The following is a 16,182-nucleotide window of genomic DNA, read 5'->3' as shown; positions in this document are numbered from 1 at the left end:
TATTATGTGATGTATTGAATTAATGTTACTGTTTTATGACTAAAACAAGACACAAAGTGTTCATTTGGACATTAGGCCAATGATAAAACAAAACACATTACAAGAACAGAGCAATTAAAAACTAAAATCTATAGCTACATCACAATGGATTCGAACCCATTATCTCTGCATGCTAGTCAGGAACTGTCAACGCTTCACTAAATCACTTTTAAGCTCAACCTTGGGGTATTATACCTCGATTTGCTTAACTGTTTCTTTGCTGAAGTTGTTCCAGAGCAATATATATATATATATATATATATATATATATATATATATATAAAATGACCACTAGGTGTCACTGTAGAGACGGGTTTCGAAATTTTTTGACACATTTGCTTCGACTGTTTCAGTGTTTCATGAAGCCTCGCTTTGCCCACCACTAGCTAAAACTCAGTGGTGCTCATCCACTTGCTCATTCAGAGGCGGGAACCGGCGGATGTTTAACAACATCATAATCATAAGGTAAACATAAAACTAAAGTTTCCATCTGGAGCTCTTTCACTCGACTTCACACTTGTAAACAATCGATCCATCGGGCTCGCGGCTCTCAGCACCGCCCATGATCGTCAGTGCTACTAGCCGACCAATCACAAAGCTTGCGCTGTGTCGTTGCAACGTGTAGTTAAATTTTTTACAGAGGTGCACATCAGCGTCGGCATCAGCCACAGCGAGGGCTATGCGACCACACGAAGGCTGTGCCACAGCATAAGTATAAATCAGCCTTTACAGTCTACTAATACTCTAATGAGAATTAGTTGGCATGTTGTTGCAATGTAACTTATGATGACCATAATGTGTTAAGGGACCATTAAAATAAAGTGATACCATGCAAACTTAACAGCTCAGCTTAACCTCCATTTTGAAATATTCGAATACTTTTTTTTTTAGAAGTCAGGAACATAAAGTCCTACTAAGTCACCCACCTCTTTTCTGCAACAGGTCTATAGAGATGGATTCATCAGTATGAGCATCAGGAGATAAGCAGAACTCCTCAGGAGGGCGCTCTGTCTGAGAGAAGTAATCAGGCAGGAAGTCGCTGTAGCACTGTGGCAGCTGCCTCAACGACTGACCTATAAACAAAAACAGCATCGGTAAGTTACAAGCAAGCATAAACCAAATACAGTTACTGTGCTAAACAATGCAAACTGGTAATGACAGACAAATGATAAGATTCATTGTAACTACACTGTCATACTAATAATAATTTACAAATATAAACAACATGATCCCACCCCAGCCCTCTTTCCAGCTCCTCCCCCTCAACCCCCATTGGGAGACAGAAATTGGTTCAGCACCATTTAGCCTGCCGAAGCTGAGTGCTTGATTGGTTGGTGGGAAATCAAAGACATTGCGTCGCATGACACGAGTTCCAGGTCTCTTGGTTTCCAAAGAACAAGAGAAAGAATGAGGGCCATCTTTACAGCGCTCCACACCCAGAGGGTTCTTGCGCCTGTACTCTCTCCATTTGAGTGCCTGCGGGGAGAGGTGGTGCACTGGGGGGTGAAATGGAAGGGATGAAGGGAAAGGACAGGTGGAATATAAAGAGAAAGAAATAGGTATTGGTGAAAGGACAGCAAGATGGATGGAGGCAAGTATATACATGGAAAAAAGGAAACAGTCATTAAGGTAAGATGAAATTGTGAAAAATGCCAAAGTGATAAAAAAAAATGAGCAGAAGGGGAAACAGGAGGGATAGAAAAGATAAGTTGTCATCAGTAGTTGAAGGAAAGAAAAGCCAAGCACACTGATTGCACACTGAATCCAAATTTTTCGACCGTAATTTTCACACGTTAAAAAATATATTTGACCTCCCGTTGTGTGAATCGTATTGACACACTGCCTCCAAGGCTTTTGTCCATAATAAAAAAAATCGAACCGGGTTAGTTTTTTTTCTGCTTTTTGCATGCAAAAAAGTGTTTTAAGAAGCGCTTTGACAGTTCAGAGCCACCGTACAAGCGAAAAGTTAAATACAAAATGCCGTTGTTTGAGCTACAGATTTATGACTAACACAGTGCATAAAATAAAGATAGAATGTGGGGGACGGTTAAGAACCCCAATGCTGTATTCAGTAACTGGTGCACCTCTGCCATGCTGCTGTTTGGTGTGTGTGTGTGTTCATACATTTGAGGTACAGCCCATAGACATTTTAATAGAAAGCATGCTTTTATTCCATTGCTTCGACACGTCAACATGGCCGCCATCTATTATAATGTCTTTGGTACTGCCAGTCTCTGTTCAGGATTTGTCTACATATGTAATATGTGCCGTATCACAAGCAATGAATTAAAACTCCACTGATTTCTTAAAATAAATTTAGCATTTTAATAATCCATTGCAGCTCTTTGATAATAAGCTGAACTCTCCTTCCTCTATACGCAGTATTGGATGAACACAATATGCAGCCTATTCCTCTTTCTTTTTCTATTTTGGAGAAGAGAGAGGAGAACAAAGTAACACTGCTTGAACTGACTCTGAAATGTTTTGTGTTTTTTCATAATGTATTAATTAATATGCATCAGACTCAAGGTTTGTTACGTGACAAACTTTTCGCATATGAATTCACATATGGAACAAATATTTCGGACTTCAGTGTGCAAAGACCTTGAGAAAGGAAGCTAAATCTTTGTTCAGTAAGGCAGCATCAATACAGTTCTTTAGGTCTATTTGACCCAAATTATGAAATAAAATAAAGTAAAACTACACTAAAGTATCTTGAGACTTATCATAGCATTATATACTGCTACTCTCTGATGTATTTGTAGCTTTACATAAAAGTATCTGCTAAATAAATAAATGTAAATTTAAATCAAAAGATCAAGAAATTTTCAACAAATATATCAGCAAATATTTTATTTTATAAAACGTTTTTTTAAAGAAACATATACAGTTGAAGTCAGAATTATTAGCCCCCCTTTGAATTTTTTTCTATTTCCTAAATGATGTTTAACAGAGCAACGACATTTTCACAGTATGTCTGATAATATTTTTTCTTCTGCAGAAAGTCTTTTTTGTTTTATTTTGGCTAGAATAAAAGTAGTTTTTAATTTTTTAAAAGCCATTTTTAGGTCAAAATTATTAGCCTTTAAGCTAGCTATTTTTTCGATAGTCTACAGAACAAACCACTGTTATACAATCACAATCTGCCTAATTACCCTAACCTGCCTAGTTAACCTAATTAACCTAGTTAAGCATTTATATGTCACTTTAAGCTGTATAGAAGTGTCTTGAAAAATATCTAGTCAAATATTAATTACTGTCATCATGGCAAAGATAAAATAAATCAGTTATTAAAACTATTATGTTTATAAATATGTTGATAAAGTCTACTCTCCATTAAACAGAAATTGAGGAAAAAAATAAACAGGGGGGCTAATAATTGAGGGGGGCTAATAATTCTGACTTCAACTGTAAATATATACAAGTAATATACAACAGATTATTGTCTATAACTAAATTAATAGATTTTTGCTTCAAACCTACCATTAGGCTGTCGCTGTGTCATGCATGATGGTAAAACCTTTACTGGTTCTTCCTGCGGTGCAGGCTCCAACTGTCCAAGAGGACTAAGACCAGAGCTGGGAAGCACTGGCAAATTTCCCCGGTGGAAGCAGTGATTTCTAGTGGGCAACGCAGGCATCAATGGACTTTGCTTCATCAGGGGAGCAGGAGGTGGTGTGGGAGGTAATGGAGCAAGTTTAGGAGTCTCTGTACGTATGGCCACTCCAGGTGGGGTGTGCTGAGGCAGAAGACCTGCAGAGATGGGGCAAGAGAGGGAACGTGGTGGCCGTGGACCACTCGGAGTCGGAGAGCATGTTGAGCAATTTCCAGAAGAGGTGGATGCACCTTGGAGCCGAATTGGTGAATAGCTTCCCAGTGGAGATGGCCGCACTGTTGTCGGTGTGTTGGAGGTGCCGTGAGCTGGCCTGTGGTGTTCTTCCGAGTCATCTTCATCCCCTTCTGGTGCTGCAGCCCCTCGACTCTGCATATGGCTTATGTATCCGTCCAGAAGAGGAAGTATAGGCTTTGCCTGAGGTTTCCCAAACTGATGCTGAAAAGTGAAGGGCTGAATAGGTAAAGAGGTTGGGCGTTGATCTTTGCTATAGCGAATTACAATTGAAGAGGAGTCCGTCGAGCTAGACAGGCCACCTAGTGGGAGAAAGACAATAGAGAGTGTCAAGCAAGGAGGTGTTGGAGAAAAAAATAAGAGAGCTCAATACTGAGAACAACATTAAAATCTTTAAATGCCTGTGGCATATGTGGTAGAGTAGTATTGAAGGCAGTAATAAAGACATGAACAATATCTAAAGCTTCATAAATTATCATAATACAATGAATGCATGTAATTATTATATGAAACACATTAACTGGTGTGTATTTAAACCAAAAAGTCTAGGCAATGACACAGCATTTTAAAACAGATGGAAAAAGCCCAGAGCCATATCAGTAGCAATAGCAAATGAGACATGAGTATAATGAAAATGAAACAAAACCATGCATATAACAAAAAACAAAATTCTGCCAACACACATACCTTAAAACGCTGCTACAAAACCTTAATGACCAATAGAGATGCAAAAACAATAAGAATATTGAGACCAGAACAGTCTGTTTATGGAGCTCCTCTGTGTACACCTCTGGCTGTGTGTGTTTTGCCTGTTCTGACAGGGACACAATGTGTGTGAAACGTCACTCGGATATTGCGCAAACTGTTTGCTACACACGCCTGGGTACTCAAATGTCAGAGCTCACATTACACTGCAGTGCTCAACCAGAGCCAACAGGGGCAGCATAGCACCAAGAAAATGAACATGCACTGCAGTAACACAAACTAACCTCTCTGTTACCTAAGCCTACCTCCCTTTCTTTCTCAACCAACCCCCTTCTCTTCTATTAAAGTATGAAACTTTTGTGGTACTACTGCACACCTTGTTTTCCAGAAGTGAATAACATCAAATCATGCAGCTTAAAGAATATTAATGTACTTTTCTTAGCTATTATAAAAAATATTTTACATGAAAAAAATACTCCATTCTTATTTCATTCACCCTACTGCACACTGATATGACAATTAATTCCTACACAGAACAGGTAAATAGTACTGGAGAAGAAAGCTTTATGGATTTTAATTGGCATGATAAGAAAAGGGTGACTGAATTTACATTTGTAGGTCCACAATAGAGATGCAATATCTTTCAGAAATTTGGGGTCAATTATTTTGACTTCATATTAATCCTCTAGCAACCATTAGCAACATTTCTTAACAACAGTTAACTAAAGAAGTGTGGTAGCTAACCATATTAGCTTGGACAATAAAACAAACTAATCATGTTATGGGCAATCACTCAGCATACATAACGCTAATTAGCTAGGTCTGAAATGCTGGAAACGCTGAAATGCTAGAAAATTGTTACTTGTAAATACAATTATGAAAATAAAATGATGGTGCTACCCAACCAATACATCCAGCAGTCAAAAAGAGTCCCAAAATTCAGCCAGGCTGCACAATAGCATTATTCAAGCAATAAAAAGTAAACATAGCAGAATATCAGGAGCTAAACAGCTACCTTTACACCCCTTCTTATGCTATACCCACAACAACATAGAAACTAACACATTTCATTAGAAAAAGATGTAAAAGGTGATAATTCAATGTAAGTGGAACTACAAAAATGTCAGTCTCAAAACAAAAAATAAACAATATAAATTAGCCAGCTATTACATAGATCACAATTTAACATTTGTTTAATATAGAAAATACTTCCCCTTACCTTCTGCTTTGGATCGAGTCTGTCTTCCCATTCCCCCTGGAGATTCTCGCAGTGGTGTACTCCATGGTCTATATGAGGAGGACAAATCACAGCTCCCCTGACTATGACATCGAGTCAGAGGTGGCAAGCTGTGGCTCTGACCCTCGGGAAGGCCTTCCAAGATGGGCGAGAACTCTCCAGAGGAGTGAGAGTGTGTGGATGTGGCCTCAATCCCACTCCTCTGAGATGGTGATCCTCCGGTTCTTCTCTTATTCCTTGCAATTTCAGCAAAAGAAGTAACACGCGGTGGAAGTGGCGGGCTTGGGTCTGCACTCTCACTGAGGCGAACAGGGCAGCTGAGCATGCGCTCCAAGGATCCTAGACGAGGAGATGGAGACTTGTCCAAGTTTCGATCGTAGCTTCTAGAGCGAGGTCGACTGCTCCCCGAAACGATTGAATTATAGGTTGTTGTAGGTGGCGAGATGTTGATATAAACCTGGCCCTCAATTACATTCTCATGAATAGAGTCAATGTCAGTTGGGTCATTTTCTTCATTCTGAAAAAAGAATAAAGCATTTAAGGAAGGAGATAGGTCTGGGACAATAAATTGATGCACTGCAAATTAATAAATGATTCACAATTCAAAGCAAAATTCTCTTGAATCAATTCTGAGCTTAGTTTTTACCACCAGATGGTGCTGTACACTTTACAAACCAACACACTCTGTCAATCCTTACACATACCACTTGAACATAAAGGCGGGTTTATACTTCTGCGTCGAGTGATCTGTGTGATCCAGGGTTCAAGCTTTGCAAGTAGCCGTGCATTTATACTTCTGCGTGCTGTTTGTGTTGCTCTGCAATAACACTACCAAGACGCTAGCTGGTAGCAGGTTTTTAATGTTCCTCTATGCTGAGTTCTTTGTGAGTATTTTGTTTTTTCTGAATGCTACCTTAATGTACTAGTAGCTAAAACTCGCTCATTCTGAGGTGGGAGCCTGCGAACATGCAACAACTTTAATCATAAGGTAAACACAAAACATAACTTCCATCTGAAGCTCCTTCACGATGTAAACACTTGCTCCAACAAATTCGTGTGGCTCTCAACCCGACTCACACTTGTCACCGCTACTAAGCCATCTAATGACAGAGTTTGCGCTACGCGACGTTGCGACGTGTAGTTACATTTTTTTAAAAGGTGCGCATCAGCTCTGCGTCACGGCATCAGCCACGGCAAGGGCTATGCGACCATGCAAAGGCTGTGCAGGAGCATACGCGTGCACTTGAAGTATAAATCAGCCTGAAAACAAACATTAATAAAGTAATTGCAATTGCATATAAATTACATCCTGTAGAATAAAAGCCTTGGAGCAAGTTCTTTTGACCACTTACAGTACATGACCAAAAGCACAATTGCTCTTCTTTGTGCTCACTAGGTTAAAAACTAGACTAGAGTGCCATCTGCTGGAAAATACTAAGACCATAATTGATTCCATAGACAATCACGATGCATTCCAAAAATCTAAGTATTGATCAATTGATTTATCAGCCCTGCCCTAGGAGAATTGAAAAAAAGAGCATGCAAGGTAGAACAAAATGCTAATGATAAATAGAACACTAAACAACATACCAGTTCTGTGTCTTCCTCTTCTTCATCCTCTTTCATTTGCTGAAATAAGTAGTACTCTGTTGGTTGAGTAGGACTCCCTTTGCTGTGCTCATCTGAACAGCTTGTGACCGATGATCCCACAGGACTGGGAGAGGACTGGGAAGAAAGGTCACATGTCACGAGCTTGTAGTAATTCTGTGTTGCTACAACCAAGCGAGCTTGGCTTTGAAGACACGACGTGAGGTCATTGGCAGAGGTTTCAGCAGACGACAGTCCCTCACTTCCAAGGATGTTGTGGTATGAGTTGCAGTTGGCATCTACTTCCATAGTGGCACCTTGTTGCTGAGATATAGAGGAAGAGTTTGCATGTTCTTGAGTGGTTAAAGCATGCTGAGGGGGTTCGACTGGGGAGGTGTGCAAGTCTAAGTAGAAAGCCCCACGTCCACTGCTACATTCTGTCCCGCACATCCCAACAAGCTCAGACACAGATGAGGCACAGGATTGCTCAGTGGAACTGTTGATATTGAGCGACTGCTTAGCTGGGACAACATTGTTCATCTTGTTGTAAATCGTGCTGAAGTTAACCAGCACTCCATCTGAGCTATTGCAGGAGGAATCACTGCCATAGCCCTGGTGACACTCAGAAAATTCCTGAAAAGGTTCAGAGTATGGTTGGGAAAGACCACAGCACGAGCAGTGTGGTGCTGCCAGACTGGAAGACTCTGAGCTGCCTCTTCCCCCCTGCATGGAATGGTCTTCATAATCGTCATCCTCACCCCATTCTTGCTCACCACAGTCCATAGAAAGGGTTGAACCACTGCTTCCATGGCGTCTCTGGCTATCTAATCTCAGCAGGTTTAGGCCCTCCATGTGAGTAGACAAATCAAAAGTCCCACCTATTGTATGGTCTCTACTCTCTGCTTCCCGACTTGGTCCATTTGTAGAACACCACTGTTTTTCTGTAGACTCATGCAAGAGAAAAGGTTCAGCAGTAAACCCAAGGTCATGTAGGTGGAAAGGTGGCAGGTCTTCATTTGAAAGCATTGCATTTGAGATTTCATGCAAATTTCCATGCAAGTGAAAAGAGGAGTCTTCCAAATATCCATTTAGATTGTCTTCATCCTCATCATCTTCATCTTCAGTGTTGAGAAGAAAGGGGTTGCGCCTCGGCCGTTCATGTGTCTTCATCGGTAGGCCTTGAGCATGATCTTCAGAATTGCTTGAGGTGAAAGAGGACGTGTCACTTGCCATACTCCCGTCCCTCCCTCCTCTTCCTCGTTTCTCTCCTCCTCTCATCCCTCCATCTCCAAAAGTGTCACTAGAGCTGAGGCTGCTGCTTGACGTCTGTATGAGACTGCTGTACACCAGCGCCTCCCGCTGAAGAATATCTCTCTCAGGTAGGGAGGTCGTCCGACTCAATCCCAGGTTCTCTGGGCAGCTGAAAGGATTACTGTTCCTTTTCAATGAACTACCACAGCACTTCCGTGAGCTAGAAACCTGGCAGTGAACCAGCGGAATGTGGTGGACAATAAGAGTCTCCCCTGCAAGCTTAGGTGGACTGTCCATTGTCTTCTAGTGTGGGCGAAGACAGTGTATATTTGGATATTTACAGAATGGGGTTTTCAGAGAATTTTAGTTGACACGTCCAATGCCAATCCGTGGTTTCGGAGAGTGATGAACATTAAAGAAAAGGTTTTCTTGACAGAAGGAAAACATCTGGGGAAAAAAAGAAGCAAGATAAGATTTTGTTATAAACTGTCCTATTAAATTAAGTTATTTGATGCTAATAGGAAATTATATTTTACTAAGGTATCTCATTGTGTAATTATATAATTTACAAAGATGATCCATCAGGACAGATAGTAAGTGCTAAACCCAAATACAAAGGAAAAACTGAGACTAGGGTTGGACGATACTGGAATATGGTACCAATCGATACTGAAACTTTAAATACGTCCATTTCCTGCTAACATTTGAGCACTATTGTGCACGCTTTATACACAGAACCGATTTGCCATTGTGTTCACGTGCAAATGACTGTGATTGGCCATGAAGGTCATCAGTTCACCATACTCACCGCTGTTTACAGAGTGTAACCACAGATACAGGAACTCTGGAGCATTTTAAAGCAGTGATTCATCAACGGATCACTCGTATGGCAGCTTATAGACAAACCAGCTGATCGACGTGACTTTAAAATGCTCCAGTGTTCCTGTATCTGTGGATACACTCAGTAAACAGCAGTGAGTTCAGCGAACTGATGACCTTCACAGCCAGTCACTGTCAATTCTGTTTAGCACGTGAACACAATGGCAAATCAGCTGTGTTTAAGAACGTGCTCAGTAGCACTCAAATGTTAGCAGGAAATGGAAGTTTTTAAAACTTCAGTATCGATTGGTACCAAATTCCAGTTTTGTGACAACCCTAACTGAGACACTATTATTATTTCAGAAAATAAGGTTCACAACATAATTCAGTTGATAATAATGGATTCAGAATGTTGATTATGAACTCTTTTTTTTTTTTTACATATTTATTGATATTTAATGTGATTAATACATTTAGTCCACATCAAACTAAAGTATCTCACTTCCATTTCTAAATAGTAACTTTTATGTAAAGCAGGGGTGCCCAAACTCGGTCCTGGAAGGCCAGGGTCCTGCAGATTTTATCTCCAACTCCAATTAGACATACCTGAATCAGCTAATCAAGCTCTTACTAGGTATACTACAAAGCTCCTGGCAGGTGTGTTGAAGCAAGTTGGAACTGAATTCTGCAGGACATTGGCCCTCCAGGATCGAGTTTGGGCAGCCCTGATGTAAAGGGAAAGAAAATAGGACGTCAAATGTTGAAGAAAGTACTGTATGTAGGCATGTTTTTAAGGTTTACTGTGGTTTGGAATCTGCTGAACACTGAACTCAAAACCTTGAGAAAGCCTGCACAAGAACTTTGGCGCATAGATGCTAACCAGTAGATGATATTTGACCAAGCATGGATATTTATATCCGGGTGTAGAAATGATGGAAACTTCACTAGAGAGAGGAAGTGTGGAATGAATGTTGACATTGACCTTTTTTTAGACAGACGGAAAGCTTGAAGGAGGAAATGACTGTGGATCATTGACCTGTTGTTGGGGCCAAGAGTGGGCAGACACATACAGTACAACAAAAAGTAATGGGACGTGCAAAGCTTGACAATGACCTAAAACTCTCTCTCTGGAGTAGTAGAGCACATTACATCAGCTGAAAGCCTCTATGTGTGAGTGTGCCTTTATGTGTGACAGTTGTCCCATTGTATAGTAACAAGACAAAAATCAATGGTATAATCCAGAGTTGTGCCATTAAATAACAGAGGAAAAGACTGTTGTTTTTCTAATGGCCTAAAACTTTGACATGTAAGCATTATAATAACAGATTATTAACATTAATTTTTGTAGTGATAAGCACAACAATAAAGATGGCCGATATGCGAGTGTTTTGGAAAGGCAAACAGAAGACTTTAGTCCAGTGTTGTCTCTACATTTACATCTTTTGTTCCTGTACATTTGTTTTTGTTGATCACAGTTCGAAATAAATGCACTTCCCTCAAACATTAGTAATAACCATAGCAACTGCTATGAGTGACAGTTGCTTCCTTTTTTTGTAGTGTGAACACACATGTTCAACAGCTGCTAAACTCTGCCTGCTCTCCACTGTTGAGCTCATTTATGAACCCAGCAGACGCAGTGGATTCTATCTTTCTATCATCGCGTTTAAGTATATTTAATCTTGCTATGAAAAGTAGCAGTAACATCAACACACTTGATCTCAAATGTGATAATTGCAAGAAGTCTTCAAGAGAATTGACAGTTTCTCTTTCTTTTTTTTTTGGCTTGTAAGCACCTTGAAATTAATATAAAAACAGACGCATTCTTTTCCAGCCTCTGAATCAGTCAGTTCATGTAATGCTGTGTGACTGTCAGACGCGCTCTATAATGATAAAGACACTTTTTCCCAAATGGCTTGGGATTTAGATGTGTGTTAAAAACAGAAACGGGGTGTTTTTACCCCAATGTTGACAGGTATGAAACTTTGGCTGTCATAAGCCAACAGTTTTATGAATGTTTATTTAATGTGCATAGTCTTTAATGTGTTATTAATAATTTTATTCCATTTCTTAATGTTCAAAGCAACATAAGAGACTTTTTTTTTATTTTTCGAAAAAGCCACCAGCTGTTAGCCTATGCCCATGTCACTGACATGCACAGGTATGATCTCTCTTGCGCCCGCACTCCCTCTCTGTCTGTTTGTCTGTCTGTCCCTTCTGATTCAATGGGGACTAGATCTCATAACTAGATGTCATAACTGATGAAAATTCTGTGAAATTCAGTCAACTAATTCGATGCAAAGAGCAAAACTAATTTTAACTTGTCTATTACTTAGCAAATGACCATGGAATAAGCGGAATAATCAACTGCTTGGTGTGCGTTAAAGCAGTGGTCCTCAACCACCGGGCCCGTGGATCAATTGGTACTGGGCCGCACAAGAAATCATTAATTATTTTCGTTTTATTTATTATCTGAGTCAGAACAATCTTTTATTTTGAAAAATGACCGCATTCTCTCGATTACAGCTCCGTCACTTAAGCCCCCAAATTCAACCAACAATCAGCAAAATGAGTAAGAAACAGACATCTTTGGAAAGTTTCTTTGGTAAGGGGAAAAGGTCCAGTGAAGGACCCACAAACTGCCAAGGAATAGATCCGCAACCCATTTGTCAACAAATCAGGTAAATCCACCATGTCTGTGAAAGAAGATCAACTGATGGAGATCTCAAATGACAGCAGACTTTTAGGGGCCGTTCGCATATCGCGTCTTTTCTAGAGTTTGTTATTTACAATGGAGGTGTGCAGCTTGTGTGCACAAGCGGCGTGATGCGCTCGCGCCTTCCAGATGCACGCAGTTAAATGAATGCCGCGAGCGTGCCGCAAGCGCGCTGTGAGTCACGTAACAAAAACTGACCAATCAGCTTCATACTTTGTAAGGAATATACACATTTAGGTAGACTAATTATCTCAGACAAACACAGAACACCCACACACTGCACATTGTTTCTGAAGATAATCCCGTATAGCATCTTTAGGTAAAGTCATTTGAAGTGTTCATTTGATTCAACTTAAAAATTAAGCCAGCCACAAATTTGTCCACTGCAGATGAGTTCCACTTTTACAGTCCCCATGAACCGGAAGCCGCAACTCTTTTTATTTTTTTATTTTTTGTATTGTGACGCAGTTCTAGAGAAACAGAATATTAAATGATAATCAGTGAACGTGGCTTGTTTTTTTCTACTAAAAGCTGATTGCATGTAGTAAAGTAGGCAATTCATTCAGAAAGTTTGGGAAAAGGGTTTTGGGAGAGTTATCACAACCTAACAGACACCTCATCCCCACCATTTTTGTTTGTTGTCATAACGCTGTCAAAACTGACAGTTGAAGGGGCGTGGTTAAGTATGTTAGCCACGCCTAATACCTTAGAAAGACGTAATGTGAGAATTTAACTAAAAACAAGCAGGAAGTGCGTTTTCGGGGTTTAATTAAAGATTACAAGGGCAAACTATTTTTTTCTTAATGACTTGCACAGATGAATTTTCACCACAAAACAAGCAACGTGAGCTAACAAAATCAATATGGTTAGTTTTACTTTCATGTGTACTTTAAATTGACATTGTATTTTAAATCCTCTTGTATCTTAGACCTGAAGTTATTTTATACACCGTGACAACTAATTCCAGCAATTCATGACTCAGTTTAGCCTGACTTCATCTAATCAGTCATACGCTACTGAAACACACTGTAAGGAGGAGACAGTTAGATAATTATTTGGCTGATACTTAGCTGAAATTATCCGCAGCAGCTGAGCTACAGTACATCAACATCCTAATCTATTATGGTAGTAAATAAAAGGAAAAGGCAACAGAGGGATGGCTAAGGGGGCAGAAAAATCTCCCTCTCTCTCTCTTTCATGCAGGGTTACATAACTACAGGACATGACAGCAACTACATTCCACAGTCTGGGCGTTTAGCTACAAGATCAGACAGACAGCTGCAGACACCCGCTAACAAGACGGCATGCTTCACACACACACAAATGCAGAAACATTCAAGTGAAAAACAGTGTTTGTGCTATCGCAACTGAGTAATGATTTAGGAATAGATGTGCAAATTGGTTACTATTAGTTCACATGTTATGGAGGATTTATAGGCAATTTTATACTAAAATACAGACTGATTAACTGAACATTTAAAGTACAGGTTGTGTTGCAATCAATCATTCAATCAATAAATCCAGTAATTTCAAGACTTTAAAAGATGAGATGCTGCTTTCAAACAGGCATTTAGGAAACTATGATATTACCCTGGAAGTCCTTATAAAGATATTAAAGTCATTAAACAATGAGTAAACTGTTTCTAAATACGCTTCTTGTGATTAAAAAAAAGAGTTTCCTTAATGTCTGACTACTTTGCATGATTCTTTTTGGGTAGTTTAATCAGGTAAAACCCACAAAATCCAACTAAATCTATGATATTCCATGCAAATCAAAATAAAAACAACAGACACCAGTGTAACTCATTAAATGAGGTGCAATTATGGTTTCTATGGATTAAACAATGTTATTGTTATTAAAATCATAATACGGTGTCCTATACAGTAAGTTTTACTCTATGCTAGTGCCATGGCTAATTTGACCGCTCAAAAATGAATAATAAGCTTCAACTCTAAAGGAGAAAATCAACATCTCACAATTATCTCTTGAACACAAGCTGCTTTTGTTAGATGCGATCCGACTAGAAAGTTCTATCTGAGGCAGGAAGAGACAGATTTCAGTCTGTGTAACAGAAAATAAATGATATATTCAGTATAGTTTCTCTACATTGGAATAATGAATAAAGAAGTGGTATTTATAATACCACTCCAGAGAGTAAAAATATTGTGCTATTGTGATAATTACACTGTCATCCAACAGCATATGAAATTCTGCATTGCTCATAGTTCGTTGTAAGATATTAAAGGGATAGTTCACAGAAAACTGAAAATTCTGTCATCATTTACTTGTTTGAAACATGTTGGGTGTCTTTCTTCTGTTGAACACAAAAGAAAAAATATCAAAGGAATGTTGGATAAATGTTCAGAAGTGTGAGGAATGTTAATTTTTGTTTGAACTATCCCTTTAAGTTGACCTGTGATCAATACTACTTCTCCATTCTATTGTTTTTGGGGCTTTTTTGCGCAGGGTATTTTACAATTTATTTGTTAAAGCATTATAAGACATTAACTGAACAAACTAGTTAGGTGGTGAATCCAATTACAAACTTTGATTTGAAGCAAAGTGGTCAATTAAAATCAGACAAAGAGAAAAAATGACTGGCCTTAATTAAGAAAAGAATTACAATCTCATGAACAACACAATCAAATAAAAAATAATAAATGAAGAAATGAAAACTATTCTCTGAATAAATTTAGAAAGCATAGAGAGACTGACTGACTGATTATGTCACTTTCAATGCTTCTTGGAGTAAGTGGAGCTGAAGATGCTCTTTGCTAACTGCAACTCTGTGATTAGTGGAATTTACTATGCAGAATAGGCATGGGCAGTATAAGGTTCTGACAGTATGATAACCTTGGATAAAAATATCACGATTTTACAGTATCACTGTATTGTGATTATTACTGTGATTACTAAAACAAGTTATTTTTAAATGTCTGAGTAAAAAACAACAACGTTTCCCCCCATTGAACACAATATATTTTGTTTTGAGAAACATTTAAAATATTTTGGACCAGTACTTTTAATGTAATGGTTTCTTTTCAGCTTGACAGACTAATGCCATAAAAAACTAAATACAATACACTAAAAAAAATGATGTCTGCAAAATTTATATGTGTTGAATTTAAACAAATTAAATTTATTAATGTTCAACGTAATTTGTTTGTTTAAAATCAGCCCAAATAACTTGTTTACAACTACTTAACTTAAAAAAAAAAAAGTAAATCCAAAGAATCATCTTTGAATATTTTTTTCAGTGTAGTTGTGAAAAACATGTAAAAAACAAACAAACAACAACCAAAAAAACCTACATATCCCTTAGAAACGGTATAAAGAAAACTTTGGTGGTAAACCTTGAAACCGGTTATCGTCCCATGCCTAGTGCAGAATTATTAAGAGGTTAATGTAGTTTTTCAGCACACGTTTTGATTAAAGATTTCAGTGGATTAACTTGCAGATTTACAATTTTTTTCTATGGATTAACCTTTTCAATTTTCACCTCAAGAATATCAATTCGAGTGAAAGTTAATAATGACAATTTTGATTTCATGAAAATTTTACTGTAAGTCTTCTTTAAAGGCTTCTGATAAGCAAATGAATGTTCTATGATGCTGCGCTCTAAAAATGCTGAGACAAATCCAACTATTGGGTTAAAAAACAAAGAGAAATGTTTGTACATGTTTGCCCTGCATTTATTTACAGCATGATCAACAAATGCAGGTGGATATGGTATGTGTAGTCCAATGTGATTTTTTCTTTTCTTTTTTTCTGGAGAAAGATAAACCTTGCCCTTGCTTACGCAGCAAGTAATCTACAAGTCAACACACATTAAATAAAAAGAAACTTGACCCTTTTTACAATAATAACCACCACAATAATGACACTTCAAAAACCACAAAAAAGCTACTTATTTTATAATATTCTTCAATGCAAATATTACAGCATATTTCTTTACAATCATTCTGGGGTACAGAAAAAAATAT

General features: G+C 38.5%; 1 protein-coding gene across 2 annotated transcripts in view; it reads right to left on the bottom strand.

The window, feature by feature from the left end:
• Positions 1 to 16,182, bottom strand: part of rusc2 (RUN and SH3 domain containing 2) — a 29,444-nt gene that overhangs the window by 12,179 nt on the left and 1,083 nt on the right. The window contains exons 2-6 of one of the 2 annotated variants that reach the window (XM_056457499.1): positions 7,419 to 9,113; positions 5,811 to 6,345; positions 3,523 to 4,188; positions 1,338 to 1,535; positions 966 to 1,112 (exon numbers count right to left, since the gene is read on the bottom strand). In XM_056457499.1, coding sequence (XP_056313474.1) covers positions 966 to 1,112; positions 1,338 to 1,535; positions 3,523 to 4,188; positions 5,811 to 6,345; positions 7,419 to 8,963 — 3,091 coding nt within the window. In that variant the 5' untranslated portion in view covers positions 8,964 to 9,113. The remainder of the gene's footprint in view (positions 1 to 965; positions 1,113 to 1,337; positions 1,536 to 3,522; positions 4,189 to 5,810; positions 6,346 to 7,418; positions 9,114 to 16,182) is intronic. The other variant, XM_056457500.1, reaches the window with a different exon arrangement.

Source organism: Danio aesculapii, chromosome 5 (assembly GCF_903798145.1).
Source record: "Danio aesculapii chromosome 5, fDanAes4.1, whole genome shotgun sequence".
In the NCBI taxonomy this organism is placed as follows: domain Eukaryota; kingdom Metazoa; phylum Chordata; class Actinopteri; order Cypriniformes; family Danionidae; genus Danio; species Danio aesculapii.
Note: the sequence above shows the minus strand (reverse complement) of the source record. Positions and strands in the feature narration are given on the sequence as shown.